At 41.2% G+C, this 16,061-nt stretch overlaps 1 protein-coding gene across 2 annotated transcripts; it reads right to left on the minus strand.

Moving 5' to 3' along the window:
- Positions 1 to 2,362: 2,362 nt before the first annotated feature.
- LOC311031853 (uncharacterized protein) lies at positions 2,363 to 15,796 on the minus strand. Of its 2 annotated transcripts, none has more exons than XM_084038379.1 (24): positions 15,188 to 15,796; positions 12,070 to 12,272; positions 11,626 to 11,730; positions 11,339 to 11,434; positions 11,121 to 11,231; positions 10,124 to 10,247; positions 9,384 to 9,855; positions 8,805 to 8,872; positions 8,463 to 8,709; positions 8,138 to 8,316; positions 7,789 to 8,011; positions 7,554 to 7,702; positions 7,337 to 7,428; positions 6,871 to 7,028; positions 6,636 to 6,781; positions 6,186 to 6,438; positions 5,986 to 6,101; positions 5,665 to 5,905; positions 5,404 to 5,543; positions 5,032 to 5,281; positions 4,807 to 4,925; positions 3,824 to 4,067; positions 3,571 to 3,677; positions 2,363 to 3,417 (listed from the first exon to the last, which is right to left on the minus strand). In XM_084038379.1, exons 1-24 carry the CDS (start codon positions 15,207 to 15,209, stop codon positions 3,410 to 3,412), a joined length of 3,873 nt encoding a protein of 1,290 aa, XP_083894505.1. In that variant the 5' UTR covers positions 15,210 to 15,796; the 3' UTR covers positions 2,363 to 3,409. The 2 variants fall into 2 exon arrangements, with proteins under 2 accessions (XP_083894505.1, XP_083894504.1); XM_084038378.1 differs by having other exon boundaries at positions 2,364 to 3,417; positions 3,824 to 4,076.
- Between the last annotated feature and the right edge of the window lie 265 nt (positions 15,797 to 16,061).

A 16,061-nucleotide genomic window follows, 5' to 3' on the forward strand; every position in this document is an offset into this window, starting at 1 on the left:
AATGGAATGTAGGAGTAGAATGTAGGAATAGAATGTAAGAATGGAATGTAGGAATAGAAGGTAAGAATGGAATGTAGGAATAGAATGTAAGAATGGAATGTAGGAATAGAATGTAGGAATAGAATGTAAGAATGGAATGTAGGAATAGAATGTAAGAATAGAATGTAGGAATAGAATGTAGGAATAGAATGTAAGAATGGAATGTAGGAATAGAATGTAGGAATAGAATGTAAGAATGGACTGTAGGAATAGAATGTAGGAATAGAATGTAAGAATGGAATGTAGGAATAGAAGGTAAGAATGGAATGTAGGAATAGAATGTAGGAATAGAAGGTAAGAATGGAATGTAGAAATAGAATGTAGGAATAGAAGGTAAGAATGGAATGTAGAAATAGAATGTAGGAATAGAAGGTAAGAATGGAATGTAGGAATAGAATGTATTCTTACCTTCTATTCCTACATTCCATTCTTACATTCTATTCCTACCTTCCATTCTTCCATTCTATTCCTACATTCTATTCCTAAATTTCATTCTTACATTCTATTCCTACATTCCATTCTTCCATTCTATTTCTACATTCCATTCTTACCTTCTATTCCTACATTCCATTCTTACATTTTATTCCTACATTCTATTCTTACATTCTATTCCTACATCTATTTCTACATTCCATTCTTACATTCTATTCCTACATTCTATTCCTACATTCTATTCCTACATTCCATTCTTACATTTTATTCCTACATTCTATTCCTACATTCCATTCTTACATTCCATTCTTACATTCTATTCCTACATTCCATTCTTACATTCTATTCCTACATTCTATTCCTACATTCCATTCTTACATTCTATTCCTACATTCCATTCTTACATTCTATTCCTACATTCCATTCCTACATTCTATTTCTACATTCCATTCTTACATTCTATTCCTACATTTTATTCCTACATTCTATTCTTACATTCTATTCCTACATTCTATTCTAACATTCTATTCCTACATTCTATTCCTACATTCTATTCCTACATTCCATTCTTACATTTTATTCCTACATTCTATTCTTACATTCTATTCCTACATTTTATTCCTACATTCTATTCTTACATTCTATTCCTACATTCCATTCTTACATTCTATTTCTACATTCCATTCTTACCTTCTATTCCTACATTCCATTCTTACATTTTATTCCTACATTCCATTCTTACCTTATATTCCTACATTCCATTCCGACATTCTATTCCTACATTCCATTCTTACCTTCTATTCCTACATTCTATTCCTACATTCTATTCCTACATTTCATTCTTACATTCTATTCCTACCTTCTATTCCTACATTCCATTCTTACATTCTATTCCTACATTCCATTCTTACATTCTATTCCTACATTCCAGTCTTACCTTCTATTCCTACATTCCAGTCTTACATAGAATGTAGGAATTGAAGGTAAGAATGGAATGTAGAAATAGAACGTAGAAATGGAATGCACAGGTAGAACTGTATTGTCATAGAATGCACAGGTGCTTGTTATATGTTTCCCAGTTCATTTTTATTTTCAGGGTCTTGAATTTTGCCAACAAACATAAGGTTTAGCCCCCCCCCCCCCCCCCCCCCATCCCATGATAGGAAGAACCTATTAACCTTTTTTTTCGTGAATACATGCATTCACTCAAAGCAGGGTAAGACTTTTGTTGTGGCATTACTCAGCCTCCATACAGAGGCGTCTTGACAGTCCCTTTCTCATCCCAATGTATCAAGTGAGGAGATGGATCGGGGCTCACCACCAACATGGATAGCAAACGACCCAATTTCAGGGGACCGTCAATGTTAATGGCAATGCATCCAATAGTTGAGACATTTCAATCTGGACCAAAAGGCCACCAGCCACGACCGTCCTTATCGAGCCTCAGCGCACAAATCATGTTTTCCAGCTCAGCCCTCTGCGCTGGACAAACTTCATAAAACTATAAGTGAAAATGAAAAGCTTGTACCTTCCTGATTCAGTATCTGATACAGTATTAGTGTTTCCGTGGTTACAATGTGAGAGTTTTTGGTCATGTCTCAACACACTATGTCAAACTTATGGCCTTGGGACGGGAAACCTTGGTGTGTTTAAAAGACGTTGCCTAGCGACCCCCCTCTCATTGTACAACTAATCTAATAAAGGCAGAGCAGGAAGCTCTGGATGACTGCAGTTACAGCAGTAAATCGTAGAGTCTGCGTGGGTAAGAGAGAGACAGACGGTATGGACTTCATCAATGCGGGTTAGTCACATAAGACAAACACATTTTTTCTACACATTGATTCCAAGAATTCAGGAGTCGGTAGAGACCAAAAAATGGAGATAAAAAGAAGTGAATTTATGGTCTTACACACACCATGTCAAACAAAACATGTAAATAAGCAACTGTTTGCTAACAAGTTCGGTCAAAACAAATCAGTTGCAACTGCAGGTTTAAGTAAATGTAAAAAGCCACGAAAAAACTCAATTGCAAGTAAAGGTCCTGTGTTCAAATGCTTACTTAAGTAAAGGTACATAGGTATCATCAAATTGTATTTATTAATAGTATTACGCTTATTACACTTTGTCTCCATTATGGTTTGAGTGGGGAGTCGCAATTGTTAACACTTGTGGATGAACTTTTCACACAACAATAACCCCCAACAAATCTAGAAATAAATCCTCATTCAAACATTTGAAGATTCTTTTAATGGGTGTGAAAAAACCTACACATTTGTAGAAAAATGTGCTTCAATAATATTTGAAATGCAACATATTTAAAGTAAATTGTAAAACTTTGGATTACACAAATTAACAATAATTTAAATAAATACAATTCTGGACAAAATAAAAAAATGTAAAAACTATTAAAAAAAAATCAGCTTTATGAATTCAACTTTTTCATATTTTAATCATTGTAAACAATGGAAAGACAGAAGATTAAAAAAGTGAAACCTGAATTAAGACCAAAAAGCAAATGTACGCTACAGTTACAGTCAGAGGCCTTGCGTGTATTTCTTTTTTGCGTGTGCTTTGATTTACACATTTTTAATTCAAGTACAAAATAATTAAACACTAGCAAAAAACAGCATTTTATGTAAGTCCCTCCACGTCAAGATCAGAAATTGTCCCTCGAGCCCTGAGCTTCCTGGTTTTAGTGACATGGCTCTATTGTAAATAATACAAAGACACTCTGGAGGAGGGATGCAAACACACACATACTCACGCAAACGCGTATGGAGAATGTAAAAGTATTTGAAATATGTACAGAGGCAAGTTACTTCAATTGTAAACAACTGCACCACGGCCATTACAGTAACAGTTCCTGCTCAGATGTCCTTGTTTTGATTTCCCTCCTCTGGATGCTCCTTATGATTCGGACCAATGTTGACACACAGTTTCAGGTCTCTGGATCAGACAGAGAACATTTTATGAGATACATAAATTGTGTATATGACGTATAAGCTACTGTATATGCTTGACTGGAAATTATTGATGAACCTAAATAAAACAACTGCATATCACTAAGATGATGGACAGCGAGGCAATGTGGCTTCTTACCTAGGTCATCGGCTGTGTCGTCAGCCAGGGAGTCAGAGATTGGAACATACTTGCTGCCAAATATCCGCAACAACTGGTCAAAGAACTTGCATTCCTGTTTCTCACCTCTGGAAACAGGAAATATAATTTAGAGTTTGTTATTAAGAGACAGGAAATGTTCAAACATGCCAAGAGGATAAACCAGCATTGAGAATGTGGAGGTTTAGACCTGCAGCATGATTTAACTGAATCCCCAGGCAACGAAAAACTTTACCTTCTGCCTTGCAGAAAGTGTCGGAAATTGGCCCTCAGCCTCTTTATTCTGGTCTGACACTGCTCAGAAGTGCGCAGGTAGCCCTGGCTGGTCATGACCTCCGAGATCTGTATGAAGATGTGTTTGTTCTTTGTGCAGCCCTTCAAGGTCTCCTGGATCTCCTCGCTACCCCAGATGTCCAGGAGAGCCTCAGTCTCCCCATCGCTCCAGGGCAGCTTTGAGCTGTCTGCCACCCACTGGGTACCTGAGGCAACTAACAGAGTGGAAGTTTCAGGATGAGAAAAATAATACACCAGTTTACAGCATAATTACAATAATGATTAAAAGCGATACAGGCTATTGTAGGGACTCATCGGTAGAAAAATGTGTATTATCTGGCATACAGAGAAGTAAAAAGCGTACATAGAATTAAAGAGAGATTTGCCAATGTCATTTGATGACTTGTATTTACGGTATCACTTTTCATGGATCATGATGGAGCCTGATCCTGAGTGCACCGCCACCATGGTCCCGTTTGATGCTTACTGCTAGTATTATAAAGGCGGCAGACAAAGATAAAGAAATGGATTAAATCCAACTCTCACAGGATAATTCCTGGGAGTTTGGCTGTGCTTTCTTGTCCGGCAGTGTCCGCCATGGTCCTGCCAGACGATTCCTGCTAATATTACTACCAACACCAAATGCAGATGGAGCCCAAGAGCCTGGCCTGCTCCAGATTTCTCCCTAAAGTCTTTTAAGGCCTAAGGTTACTGTGTGATATGACAGTACAAATAACATTTTATTGAATATAGTAATTTACAGAGTAGCACAGAAAGCTCCGCAATAAAATAACACTTGAATGCAACACAAAGCGTACTTTTAAAAAAGTAATATTTTGGTGGAATATAAAAACAAAGACACCTACAAATAATCAAAAGGGGGAATTTACAATTTTTGGGGATAAAAATATTTAAAAGATGCCATTTTCTTTGGTAAAGTTTCACCTTTCTTTGGAGTGCAGTCCTCCAGCTCATCTGTGACCGACATGTCTGCGACTGAGCCATCCACTTTTATCTCCTTGCCGAAGATTCCATTCATCTCAGGGAAGTATTTATATTCCTCCCTGAATATAAAGGGAAAAACAATCATCCAAATTCCACACATTTCCCAAGACAACTAAACAATACGGAGAGCAAATTTTAACACGAAAATGTGTCAAATTCACTGACTTTTCATGGAGGAAGCCATGCTTTAGGCGCTTGATGCGGGTGTAGCACTGCTCTGAGGTCCTTATGAATCCTCCGTCACCCATCCTCTCAGAGATGTACTCAAACACGTGGCGGTTCTTCAGGCAGCCCTTCAGGGTGAGCTGGACGTTGTCTTCTCCCCAAATCCCCAACAGGGTGCGAGTCTCCTGGTCCGACCAGGGCATCTTTCTGCTCTGCTCGGCCAGCAGGTGGCTGGATGAGGGCTGCTCGTCTGAGTGAAAGAACCACAGATTTAGTATTGAATCTTTTAAATTGATATAGTATCAGCACAGCAACACTGTACAATTGTCCAATGGCATGATAACAAATTGGTTTGATGATATTTTAACCTACGCAAGTCAGGATCCATGTCTATAAGGGGTTGCAAGGTGGCCTCAGCTCCCGTACTGTCAACTTCCGCAAACAGAGAGTCATCGCCGAGCACCGGAGCCAGGAGGTGGAAGTATCGAAACATAGCGGGCCGCCCGCCGCTTCTGGAAAACACAAATCAAATGCAAGCTGTCAAACAGTCCACTGGAGGGGAAATCGTGGTGTTCATTTTATCCTAACATTTGAGACAATAATGTCTTACAAACAATCAAGAATTGGATGTACCTCCAGCTGTTGCAGTAACGCCTGTAACTCTTCTTCAACCTCTTGATCCGGGAGTGGCACTGCTCCGACGACCTCAGGTATCCTATCGCGGACATTCGCTCAGCTATGTCGGCGAATATGTGCCCATTGCGGACGCTGGTATTCAGGCTGTGCTGCACGTCGTCTGCAGCCCACACCTCGACGAGAGCGATCGTCTCATGCTCGGTCCATGCTGCGTTCACACCGTCTGCAGCGGTTTCAGCTGGACGCAGCAGTCAGAAATACTGAATGGATGCTGTGTGAACGTGATACTACTGTGTGAATGAATGGAGAGGACTGTACCTGGATCCTGCTCTGCGTGTTCCTCCCTTTCTTCATCCTCATCAATAGAAGCCATCTCTTGTCCGAGTATTTCTTCCAGATGGTGGTAGAATTTATAATCTACTTTTTTTCCACATCTAGAAGGATTAAAAAGTTGTACATGTTATTAGAAACATAGTGAATTATATATTTGCAAACGGATAAACAGGCACTGATCTCACTTCTTCCTGTCTTGGCACTGTTGAAAGTTGTTCCTTAACGACTTGACTTTCCAGCGGCACTGCTCCGAGGTCTTTAAGTGGCCGAGTTCACCCAGTCTCTCCGAAATGTCGGCGTAGACATGGCCGTTGTGGATGAAACCCCTCAGAGCTGTCTGAACGTCTTCATCGCCCCAGATCTCCATAAGCGCCAGGGTCTCCTCATCAGACCAAGAGCTAGTTGACGTATTTTCTGCTGACATGCTGATTTCTCCGTCTTACAGTAGAAACACAGCACTTGTCACTATCTGTACCACCGTTATAACCAGTAATATACTGTACAAAAGATTTTCTTTTTGTTTTTTAACGTAAATTTACAACAACCTCGTAAGAGCAACAATGCAACTATAAAATCTAGCCACAAACATTTTCTGCAGGAAAAGCTTTATCCTGTTTTTTTAATTTTTTTTATACCTGTTTCAATCACTGATTCACTATTGGATTCCTCTGACATTTCGATGGAGTCTGCTACCACAGTGGAGGAAGTCGACGGCTGCTTGTCCAGGATTTGTTCCAGCAGGTCATAGAATTTAAAGTCGACTCTGTCATTCCCAGAGGAGCTACAGGTAGAAAAGACACATTTGTTAAGACACCAAATCCCCTGCCAACATGAACCTATACAAAATGAGTATCCGCGTGCAGCATTTACTTCATGTTTTCCTGACAATGCCGATAGCTGGCCTTCAGTCGTTTGATCCTGGTGTGGCACTGCCCCGCGCTGCGGAAGTAGCCATCGGCGGCGAGTTTCTCCGATATCTCAGTGAAAAGGTGACTGTTGTGTGGGTAGCGTTTCATGCTCTGCTGGACCTAAACATGGGGGAATATCTTGGTAAAGGTTGTAATATAATATATTATCATGATGTACATGCAGCCTCCATTATGGATTTGGATACATATCTCTTTTATTTTCTAAAATGATATTATTCCCCCAGACTACAAAGCTATGACTATGTAGGTCCTCCTGGAGATCTCTATTCCTGACACTCAAGTGCCCCTGCACTTGCTTTTGAACAGGAGGGGGGAAAATACATGACGAAAACTTAAGGTTAGGCCTCTGGGATGTTACCCATGTACATTTTTTTCCTCAGCAATTCAAATAGTGAGATATTGTCTACCTGTGGATCTCCCCAGATCTCCAGAAGAATGATGGTCTCCTTGTCCGACCAGGGGACCTTCCTCCTGTCTTCCTGAATGCCCACAGCAGACTCTGAAGAGAGCAGTACAGGTATTGATTAGGAGGCAGGCAGGGTGACATAGTGAGATAAAAAAAAAAAAAACGCAGTTTGATATCCGAGCTCCCTTTCCACACCTCCCACTGTCATCAGAGTTTACCGAGATCCTGCAGGGAGAAAGGCAGCAAGTCGTTGTCTTCGGGCTCTTCTGGTATTTCCTCCAGCTGTGGCACCGAAGGGAAGTCTTTGACCAAAAGGCTTCCCAGTTCGTTGTAAAACTTGCACTCGACTTGTTCTTGTCCCTTCAAGCTATATATAAGGATACGAGAGCAGATACTGTAAATAAACGCAGCATTACAAACTTTTCCTCTCACTCCATCTAGCTATATACATACATGTTTTGGTAGCATTGCCTGAAATTGGATTTTAGCCTTTTCAGCCTGGTTTGGCACTGCTCTGGTGTCCGGGAGAAGCCCTGAGCAGACATCTTGCGAGATATGATGGAGAAAATATGTCCGGTTCTGTGTATTCCTCTCAGCTCCTGTTGCATCTTGTCCTCTCCCCACGTGTTGATGAGGGTCAACGACTCAAAGTCTGTCCACGGGACGCTTCGAGTTCCTTAAATAAAAACATGAATTAAGTACAATCATTTTACTGGAATTGTCATTTGAATGTTACCTAGGAAAAAGAAAAAATACATATATCTATATATATAAATAAACCAGACAAAAGTGACAAAAGTACCGATTTCCAGTCGGCTCGTTTGGCCGTGGAACTGAAAGTCCTCATCGCCATCTTGTGACTCCTCCTCATCGATGACATCTTCGACATCATAGTTGACCTCGGGAACATCCGAGGGAGCTGAGGAGCCGAGTACCCGCTTCAGCTGCTCGTAAAATTTATACTCGAGCCTGGATTTCCCTCTGGGGTTAGAAAACGGAGGAAGGCAATGAGTATTTTGCTTCAACTACTTTTTCCCTTGATTGTTTTACAAATCACAGCAAATACATCTAAGGAGGGAAACACAGCAGAGCAGAGAAGGAAGGAGGACAGTTCATTTATCACCCACTTCTTCTTCTTGCGGAAGCATTTCTTTAGTCGTTTGATCCTGGTCTGGCACTGTTCCACCGTTCTCATGTAGCCTCTCTCTGCCATCTTCTGAGCGATCTGTGTGAATATGTGACGGTTTTTCAAGCAGCCCTTTAAAGCCTGCTGCACAGAGTCCTTCCCCCAGATGTCAAGCAGATTGAGTGTCTCCTCATCCGACCAGGGAACTTTAGTGTCTGACACAGCTGGGAGAGAACCTTCCTGAGAGTCTAAAATAAAACGAGAAGCGTTATTCAAAAGGCCTAATCTTAGATTTATAATCCCTTGTATCCACTGATCCATACAAAACATAGACTGAACAAACCTGTATATTCTCCCCAGATGGAGATTAAAGGAGATTCACCTGAATTCTCATCATCCACTGACGAGTCCCTGCAAAGGTGGAAAAACACAAAAGGATAAAGCTGACAGATTGGCTTACACACTTTTGTCTTATCTCATCAAAATGAGTTCTCTCACTTTGTGATATCAAAACATATGTTTGGATCTAAGCATGATTCAGCCACAAAGAACACACACACAAAGTAAATTAATGACAAGAAGTTCACAAACCACAACACATTTCCCAAAGACTAACAGTGTGCAGCATGTTTGACTTCAGCAGTGGTGCTCTGAGCTTAAGATCAGCACCACACCATGCTATTGACACCATGACAACGCCATGCCAATCCATCAAATGATTGTTGAGATATCTCAATGTAGTTCAAAGGTGGCGGACCAACAAATGGGAATGCCAATCCTTTGAGCTGTGAATATGGATAAAAAGCAAATGGAACCATGAGTGATGAAAATAAAACACAATTTATGCCTGTCCATCAAACCAGTAAACCCCACTGTCACATCTTTGTGTTTAACAAATTAAAAAATATCAGGAAAATCTTACAAGAGAGCAGTCGCCACCGCCTGCCGTTTTTTGGGCATTTCCACGCCTCCGGTCTGCTTCCTCTTCCTGAGAACCCGCCCTCCTATAATGCTTTGGCTGTTGTCTCTGGCTGCTGGATCTGTGTCCACAGTCTCATTAGGCGTAGCGTGGTCTATGGTCTCATCAGAATGTTGTGCACTGTCAGAGTTTTGCACAATGCTCTCCTGAGAAATGTCCCCGCCCCCAACCTGCAGCTGCCAGCTGCCCGACTCTCTTGTGTCCTTCAGTCTTTGTCTCACAGTCTCAGAGCTCCTCCTCAATGCCCTCTCCAGGCTGCTCAAGTCGGAGACAGCGTCGGGATGTTCTTTGTGCTCTGGAGGGTTTGAATCTTTGAGAGCAGGTGAGGATGAGGTGGTGTTTGTGACAGATTTGGTCCCAGGAGGCAGAGACAGGGAGGAGAGGATGCAGTCATCCATCGGTAATAACCTAGGATCTACGCATTGGAAAGAAATACTGTTAATTAGACCCAAGCTTGGTTCAAACATTATTCAACAGACAAGAAAAACATTCATTTTCATCTTTCTCTTCAAAACCATTTAAAAGCTTTAACGCTTAAATAATTTTTTCTGCCGTTTGATGAAACAACCTGGAGTAAAAATGCCAAATCTGTCTATGAGGATTGGGTGGATGACATGACAAGCAGACATGTTCCAGAGTGTTCTTCTAAACTGCAAATGCATTCGCATATTCTGTTTCATTACCTTTCTCTTCAAAATGGCCGAGGTTTCTGTGGTGCTCAAGTACACCCTTAATTTCCTCTGGTGGGAAAGTGGATTGTAAACAGTCGTTTAGGAATGACGGAGCGTCTCCGAGCAAGGCCGCCAACTGAGAAGAGATATCAAGTTACCAGCTTTAGTAATCGTGCACTCTAGACTTTTTTACACTGCCAAACGAGTCACAGTGAGTTAAAATGCAAAAATAACGTTGTGTTCCTTTAAACTTGTGTTTCTGCCACGCTGCCGTGCTTCCTTACAAGTTTAATATATTAGAGTGATGGTCTAATGAGCATGTAACTGCTAATCTAACACTGTTATATAGCTACTCTGTCACTGCTTGCTATGGAAAAGGGAGAAAAGGAAGCAGTCCACTGGGACACAGTGTTGCACCTGTATCCTGTTAACCTTCCTCTATATCTGTCTCTGGGTCAGTGGTGTAGACAGATGAGCCCCTGCACTGAGCCCGTGTGCCACAGCCTGGAAAAAAAAGTGATTCGGTTGGAGTAACGCCAGAGCTATCTCCCGGTGATACACTTCTGTGTTGCGTCTAGTTTATTCTGATAGAGGAATACAAGGAAGAAACTAAAGGAGAAGTGCAGACCTCTCAAAGGGCCTGGCAACCTCCCCGGGTAGCTTCACATCAACGCTGCAGAGGGCAGGTAACAAAATAGGGATATAACCGTAGCCTGAATTGGAGCTGTTACATAAGCACTGCTGCTGAATGTCAGCAGCAGGGTGGCTGAAGAAAGGCCTGAATACTAGCACTGCGTTTGGTGAAATATATTTCCACAGGTTTTTTCACTTGACCAATTATGGACATGACAGATTTGCATGGGATTAAGATCACAGATGACCTGGCTTTCCCAGGTAGTCCCGTGCGAATATGGCTGAAGATCAATTTAGACATTTGAATTTTCACAGAAAAGACACACAAATCACAACAAGGTAAATTAGAAGCAAGAGTTGCAAAGAAACATGGCACCTGTGTGATGTCCGGAACTGGCAGCAGCTGCTCCAGTCTGGATATGAACTCCCACACCAGCATCTCGAGTGCAGCATCATACTTTGGCCCAAAATACACAGGGAAGATTTCCTGCAAATGAGAAAGAGAGACAGATTAAGAGAGAGAGATGCATATAGGTTGTGCAATGTATACAAGATATATTAGGATCAGGTAAAAAGGAAAGAGTGTTGTCTCACTTGGAAAAAATATTTTCTTTCCGAGGGATCCTCCAGTAATGAATGCACCAACTCCACAAAGTTAACCTCTGACTCCTCCACCTGGTTAATGGTTACCTGTGAACACAAAAACAAACACTTGACGACACATGCGACTATATTGTAGTCCACGTTTTAGCTCGACTTTTACAATTCAATACACACTCGAGTAAACAACCCTGTAGTCACGTGACTCAATCTTTCATAACTTAGCCAGTCAACTTCCACACAATGAAAACAGCTGTGTTTGCCAGTGACTGTTTACTCACATGGTGATCCTTTGCAGTGCTGACAGGAGCTTTAATTCTGTCCAGATGTGGCTGAATGGTCTGCATGTCCACTGGGTCCCCACCTCGACACATCTCCAGAACCAGCTGAATGAGAAAACACACACAATAATCCTGGTTTCCTCCTGGTGGGACACAGGACTACAACTACTGAAGAACTTTGTTTCATCTTTGCGCTCTTTTCTGTGTTGTACAAAGTTAAATTGTGTGACTTTGTCTTCAAGTGTTGGACCCACCTGATTTTAAATGGATGACAGGAAATCAATAGATATAAGTGAGGGAGAATACTCACATCACATATATACTCAATAGCTACTTAAGATTGCTTACACATTTTAAATGTGCGTCTTTAACTTTGAGAGAAAAAGGCCTAAAACAAGTAAAAGTGTCACCATGGTATGATTGCATAGTGCTTATATTACTGACCCTGGCCCTGAGACCCAGGATGAGCTGAGCCCTCTGACTGTAGCTCATCAGCTCTGGGACCAGTTCCGTCACCATGGTAACAAACTCCTCCAGCATCCCATAGTGGTCCACAAGTCCCTGCTGCACTACTTGCCACACTGCGGCTGACAAAAGCTGCAAGGGTGGGGCCAGCAGGCGTAGATAGTGGCCTGGACGATCATTACCTGGGGGGCGGAGGAAGAAAAAAAGGGTTCAACATTTCATGTAATTGACAATTAAAATGATTTTGATCCGGCCAGTTATCATCTATAAATAGTTTCTGTGCATTAACAGGGGACAGTGAGTGTTTCAAATTACCCACAACCTGATAGTAAACAGGAGCAGGAGTAAACTACCCACGCCAGGTAACCCAATAAGCAGGTAACATGAAACATCTGCACACATCTCTGTTGGTTGAATTACAGTTTTATGGTTCATATTCCTCATCAGATGTCTCTTCACAATTAGTTGAGGAAACGGGTCCAAAGGGTTTGGGCAAAATGATCATTGACAATATAAATTTAGTCACACCATTTATATCATATTAACAGAAAATTGGCAATATTGGACTTTAATATAACCTTTGCATCAGTGCCACTAAGTGCTCTTTTATCAGGCACAGTCAAAGAAAGACACAATCATCTGAATATTCTATAAATTAACTTTTCATAGAACAATCAGATGCTCATGTCCGAGGAAAATTCTGTGATAAGACTGAAAAGCCCGAGAAAAGGAACAGAAACAGAAAAATAATATTACATTTGCTGCAACAGAGGATTTTATCTAGACTGTCTCACTCCTACTTGTGAAAAAGAGAAATATGTCAACGCGACGAACTAAAGCGAAACATTAATTTCCGATGATGCTCACATCGACGGCAATGCATGGCGACAGAATGTAGCTTCTCTAACAAACAGCAATGGATTTTAGATGATCATGTTAGATTATTATGTTGCAGCAGAAAGAAATATTTTCATTAATAATACCCGCTGTACCACAGACAGTCTGGGAGCAGACAGGCTGGTGTAATTTCCCCATCTGCTAAACTGCATTGTTGTTGTTTGGACAAGAAAAAAATGATTCCAAAAGCCCTCTTCAGGGGAAAAAGTGCAAAACAGCAGTGGCAGTTGTATTAACCACAGTGCACAGAATCTATCAGCACTTCAACAAGCAATCTGTGTGTCAATAACATCCTCCCCGATGCTTTCCATGCTGGCAAAGGGCACACCGTGCACGGGTGAACTTCATTTATAGTGGCAAAGCGCCTGCTCAAATAACGACGTAACGGTGCTCAGGTGTACCGACAACAGCATCCACCAAACTCAAAACAAACTCGCATCCTGCGGTAGAACACATAATCCCGTCTGTATAGGAAGCTAGAGAGGGGAAAAAAGGGAATCGAATAATGTTCACATCCATCAATGAGGGAGATCACTGAGCCTCTGGAGGAGTGATGGAAATAAACCAGCACTTGGGAGACGCTACAGCGGATCAGGTCAGTCCTGCACGCTCGCTGCAGGAACATGATACGGAACACAAGCAATACATGTAAAGTCGCTGATAAAAGACAAGAGATCGCGGATCATTACAAAACGTGCTTTCCTTTTCCCATTCCACGCACCTCGATTGCTTCCACTTTCAGTTCCCCGTTTTATTTCCATTTAGCAGCTGACAAGGGAGAAAAAAAAACGAGCAGATGTCGCCCTCTGGGTTGTAGCGATCGGGAAAAAAATATGAGAAAACCTAATGAATCAAGTCTGCTAATTTATGATTAATAAAACATCCATCGGCGACCGCAAAACGCACAGAAGCGCGAGCGCGATTTTGCAGGAAGCGTTGGCAAGACTCTCGCTTTTTTTTTTTTTTTTTTTTTTTTTCAAATCTCGCTTTTTGGAGTAGAGACAGAACAAAGGTTTCTGGTCTCATCCGCCTCAGTCCAGATCACGGCAAGCCCTCTTTCCTGGTTGGCTGACGAAGACCGGATCAACCGGGCAATTCAGACTTTTGGACTAGATGGCGCAATTTGCTTTGCATTTAGCGCCGACCTGAAAAGTGGGTGTTTGTTTGTTTAAAAGGTGAGAAGCGTTCAGAAAATTACCACTACCAACATAAGAAAAATACACGCCAAGGGTCTGCATTCAAAATCTGACCTAATATGCATTAACAGCAAAACACTCATAATCTAGCATACTCTGCTAAATATAAAATAGACTACACAAATAGAAGTACTTCTATTATTATGTGTATATGTTATATTACATATACGTAACTTGTATAGATGTATATTCCACCATTGTATGTGTTTATGTATCTTATAAATTCTTCAACTTTCTTTCTGTGTCTTTTATTTATTTTAATTACACAAGCGATTATTGGTGCAACAGCTCAACACCATCTTAACCGTAAATGTGCAACTATCATAGTCATATTACGGTAACTCATCTGCCTCCCTTTATTCAATCATTTTTTTACATTGCATTTTGGTGACTTCTTTTTATTCAACCACAATCCTAAATTGCTTCATCGAAATGTGTTTTGCATGTTGTGAGTCATGTGCCACATTTCATGTAATTGATATAAATGTGAACAAATGACGCAGTTGTGGCGTGCAGGGATCTCTCGCTCACACAAAGAGCATCCGAGACAGGATGTCAGTGTAACAGAGGACCAAAATCTGATAAAAAAAAACAAAAAACATGTGCAAGTTATGTGGGACTCTGTGGACAACCCCCTTTTAATTAGGTAGACCTGCTCTGACGGGTCATCATAAAACTGAAGGAAAAACACTTATATGTGACAAGGGGCAATGAAAATGTTATGCAGCTCCTTTAATAAGACACTTTATGTCCCGTGTTCAATGTAAATTAACTACTTTTGCTTAAGGACTGAAGTATACCCAGTAAAGCATATAAGTATCCAAAGGCTGGTTAAGCCTAATGATCCTTTTGACATTTTTGCACAACAAATAAATAATGTCAAATCACTTAGAAAGAGTTTATCTCGTTAAATTAAGTCTGCAGTCATCTCTCTTATGTCATCAATCTGTGTGTATGTACATAGAAATGTACATGCGGGAGACAAAATGTAAGTTACTACTTGCCATCCAATTCCTTGCTCTTCATTATCTTCCAAGTCCGAAAAATGAGACGTTAACGTTTGATGAATTCCAACCTCTTACTTTGAAAACAGGGAACCGGAAGTCCTAGCTAACGACTCATTCTTCATTTTGTTATTGCAAAAACTTGAGCTAGGGTGCACTATCCCCTAAGACTTTGTGAGGGATGTACATTAACTGTTATGGAATAATAAAATGCACAAGTTGACTGACAAACGCTCAACTCTACTGCTAGATAAATACCTACAACCACAACGGTTAGCAAGCTAAGCTAGCTAACGCCCGGTTGAAATGGTAACCTTATGCTTGCGTCTAACTAACATTAACGTTACTTGTTATAGAGAAATGCAACATTTGGAAACGTTACACGGTTCCTCGTAGTTCCGCTTGGCGTCGGTGGAGCTCAAGTTGGTCCGACATGGACACATACATTTAGAGAGGAGTTGGGGTTTGGTGTAATATCTGTACCCCGCAAACAAACACCGAGCCCTGATGATGCCGGTCTGTCCGAAGAGCCGGTTCTTTGAACGGAGACCGAATACAACGACCGTTTCTTAAAGCTACGACCGCCAGTTCGCCACACTGAATCGGTTATCCCATTTCATCTATGGCCCAGGACAATACAGGATCGGCCACCAGTTTATTAGGCACATTACCGCCACCTTCTGCTTCGGAGTGTGGGCCGAAAGCTATACCCATTAATTTTGTTTCTGTAATAAAACAACAAGAGGAAAAATGAACACTGATAAATTCACGTAATAGTTTCAGTTATTTCCAGCCTCTCAAATTTGAGGGGTTCAGGAAAATAACGGCCACACTAATCAACAATTGAAATAATTAAATGCAAGCAGCTTTATAA

The sequence above is a fragment of the Eutrigla gurnardus genome (assembly GCF_963514095.1).
Source record: "Eutrigla gurnardus genome assembly, chromosome: 21".
In the NCBI taxonomy this organism is placed as follows: Eukaryota; Metazoa; Chordata; class Actinopteri; order Perciformes; family Triglidae; genus Eutrigla; species Eutrigla gurnardus.